The following is a 3,528-nucleotide window of genomic DNA, read 5'->3' on the forward strand; positions in this document are numbered from 1 at the left end:
TCTCTCTCTCTCTCTCTCGTACTCTACTACTCCTCCTCCTCTCCTCTCTCTCTCTCTCTCTCTCTCTCTCTCTCTCTCTCTCTCTCTCTCTCTCTCTCTCTCTCTCTCTCTCTCTCTCTCTCTCTCTCCTCCTTCACCTCACCCCTCACCTCCCCCACCACACACACACTCACGCTCACACACACACCCCTCAATCCAACACACACACCACCCCACCCCCATATTTGGACGGCGCATACATAGCTAAAAACGAAGTACAGTGCAACGCCATAATTCACTAATACATCATAAATCGTTGAAAGTACTCGCGTTATAACGACCAAGAGAAATCCAACAAATCAAGCGCCCCTTAGCACTCAGCTGTAAGCCTGCAACTCTCTAAAACAACCTAAATGAGCTCTTACTTTGTAAACTCGTTCTCGGGGCGCTACCCAAATGGCCCCGACTATCAACTGCTAAATTATGGAGCCGGCAGCGGCGCAATGAACGGCGGGACGTACAGGGACTCTTCCTCCACCAACATGCACCATGCACCGGGCTCTTACGGCTACAGCTACAATGGCATGGACCTGACCGTCACCAACCGGGGAGGGGGGAGCAGCGGTGGCTCCGCCAGCACCGGAGGACACTTCGGGGACTCCCGGGGCTTCGGCTCCCCGGCCCCGGAGACAGGCTTCAGGCAGCAGTCCAGCTGCTCCCTCGCTTCCGCGGGAGAATCCCTCCTGTCACCCGGCAGTGGAGACAACAAACTCGGCGCCAGGAGCTCGTCTCCCCATTCGGAGCAACCAGGAAGCGGAATTTTGAGCTCTCCAAACCTGTCCTCCACATCCTCCTCCTCCGGTGGCGGCGGCGGCGGCACGGCGCAGCAATTCACGGAGCTGGACGACGCTTCAGAGACCGACGAGCTGCAGCCCGGCCACGGCAACCCGCCACCCAGGAGCGGGCAGAGGCAGGAGGGCGGCCCGGGGGGAGCAGCCGCTGGCAGCACGGCAGGCAGCGAGGCGCCTCCGCAAATATTCCCCTGGATGAGAAAGCTGCACATAAACCATGGTACATGCCGCTCTTGTGTTTACAGCCCATTATCTGTATAACATAGGGCGATACTATTCATAATGTTGGGCTAATAGACTTATTGCTGCTTTGATTTGAGTACATTGGCAGTTGGTTGTTTAGCTACGGTTCCCTTCTTTTCCTGCAACGCACAAAGCCTTTAGCACTGCGTCAATTGAATACAATAATGTGACTGTCAGTAAGGGGTTAGAACCGTGAGTAAAGCACAAGCTGTCTTTTTAGTTTGGTGTCATCAGAGAGGATTTGTCAGTATGTTGTTGGACTTATTTGGAAATCACCTTAACAGGGCAGCCTCTGGTTAACCGTCTGAAGTTGTGTATCAGGTTATCAGGGTGAAATTCGTTTAGCATTTCCCTCCTGTCCAAGCTAGGGACCCCGGATGGTTGCCCCTGTGTGTTTTCTCCCTCTTTTTTTATTTGAGCAAATTCCACAAAAGCGTCATAAATCTGCCAGGGGAGAGGCGAGCCGGGCAGCAAAGCCTGACCGGCTGAGGAGCGCAGACACAGCCGGGTGGGAATAGAAAGAAAGGGGGAGAAATAGAAAGAGAGGCCAGGAAGGCTTTGCAGACAGTTGCTCCTTTGAAAAGTGAAGCTTTATTACGTGTGGGAACTTTATTAGGGAGGTGAGACAGAGGACGGGGCTATAAAACCCCGAAGGGAGCTAGAGGGAGTACAAAGGGGGCAGAGAGGGTGATGGAGAAAAGAAAACAGTAATGTGACAAATAAAAGCAAATCTCTCAGCACAGGCTGTGGAGTGGAAATTACTGAAATAAAATGTGTCGAGAAAGACTTGTGTCGAGAATGACAATGTTACGCACAGTTGTTGTGCCTTTTACGCACGTTCATTGTTATACAACTGTGGGTTAAATCAGCCTGTTGTATCGTGTATAGGGGAGAGAAACAATCATATTAACACCTGTAGCTGCAATGCAGCACAGGCCAATACAACACACATGTAGAAAACATGATCTTTGTGAAGGCTAATGCTGCGTCAGAGCTGTGCCAACAGGTATTTTTCAATATATTTAAAGTGCCTTTATTGGAGAGACAGAGCTGAAAATGCGAGACAGAGGGGATGACATGCGTAAATGATGCTGGTTCGGACTCGAACCCGGGTCTCTCCTCTGCACTATAGGGACTGAGCTTTACGGCGGCCAAGATTGTGTTTTTTGGGCATTATTAGTATTATTTTATACTTGGGTGTACTATAGTGTATTGAAAGGTGTTCCTGGTATTTTGTCCACGCACTGTCAGTTTCCATTTCTAAATGGTAACCGTTTATGGTGCGTCCAAACGCGGCCCTCTAACACCCTTTTGTTCACTCCAAACCCTCAGATATGACAGGCCCGGACGGGAAACGAGCGCGGACGGCGTACACGCGCTACCAGACGCTCGAGCTGGAGAAGGAGTTCCACTTCAACCGGTACCTCACGCGGCGGCGACGCATCGAGATCGCGCACGCGCTCTGCCTCACGGAGCGGCAGATCAAGATCTGGTTCCAGAACCGGAGGATGAAATGGAAGAAGGACAACAAACTGAAAAGCATGAGCCTCGCCACCGCGGGCAGCGCCTTCCAACCGTAGAACTGAAGCCATCAAAAATCCACACAACCAGGGAAAAGAAGGACAGCAGGAAAACAGACAGAAAGTTGAAGAAAAAAATCACAAGAATCCATGGTGCGGAAGATGAAGAAACGTGTACAAACAGATTCCAAATCTAGATTTTAAAAACACTTCCTCACATTAACTTAGTACTGTACAGCAGCGCAGCACTTTTTATTTCTCCGGCATGTCGGTCTTTGATGTTTTAACGCGTAAACATGACTGTGGTACTTGTAAAAAAACAAAACACAAACGTAGTGTTCCTGTATGTTGTCGTTTATAAAATCTGTCCGGAGCAGAGGAGTCGAGATAAGGAAAGGATGAAGGATGCTACCTAATTTCTACTTACGTCCTACCTTACAACCTTGCTACCTACCTGTTGTTTAATGTCTGAATATCGTTTTATGTGTGATGTTTAATATTTGAAAATGTGCTTCCTAGAGATGTTAGCATGTGAGCTCTTATTGTAAGTTGTTTACAGTCAATAGCGTGTGTATAGCATTTAGTTTGAGTCTCTGTCAGTGAGTGCTCCTATTTTTACGAAGCAATGTGTGTGTGTGTGTGTGTGTGTGTGTGTGTGTGTGTGTGTGTGTGTGTGTGTGTGTGTGTGTGTGTGTGTAGTAGTGTAGTAGTAGTAGTAGTAGTAGTAGTAGTAGTAGTAGNATGTGAGCTCTTATTGTAAGTTGTTTACAGTCAATAGCGTGTGTATAGCATTTAGTTTGAGTCTCTGTCAGTGAGTGCTCCTATTTTTACGAAGCAATGTGTGTGTGTGTGTGTGTGTGTGTGTGTGTGTGTGTGTGTGTGTGTGTGTGTGTGTGTGTGTGTGTGTGTGTGTGTGTGTGTGTGTGTGTGTGTGT

At 48.8% G+C, this 3,528-nt stretch overlaps 1 protein-coding gene across 2 annotated transcripts in view; it reads left to right on the plus strand.

Moving 5' to 3' along the window:
• LOC104941372 (homeobox protein Hox-B6a-like) overlaps window positions 1–3,249 on the plus strand; it is an 11,575-nt gene extending 8,326 nt beyond the window's left edge. The window contains exons 1-2 of one of the 2 annotated variants that reach the window (XM_010766463.1): window positions 187–1,050; window positions 2,406–3,249. In XM_010766463.1, coding sequence (XP_010764765.1) covers window positions 393–1,050; window positions 2,406–2,653 — 906 coding nt within the window. In that variant the 5' untranslated portion in view covers window positions 187–392 and the 3' untranslated portion in view covers window positions 2,654–3,249. Of the gene's footprint in view, window positions 1–186; window positions 1,051–2,405 lie in introns of those variants that run through there. The other variant, XM_010766465.1, reaches the window with a different exon arrangement.
• Window positions 3,250–3,528: the final 279 nt, after the last annotated feature.

This window comes from Notothenia coriiceps, unplaced genomic scaffold, assembly GCF_000735185.1.
Source record: "Notothenia coriiceps isolate Sejong01 unplaced genomic scaffold, NC01 NC01_scaffold00003333, whole genome shotgun sequence".
NCBI classification, from domain to species: domain Eukaryota; kingdom Metazoa; phylum Chordata; class Actinopteri; order Perciformes; family Nototheniidae; genus Notothenia; species Notothenia coriiceps.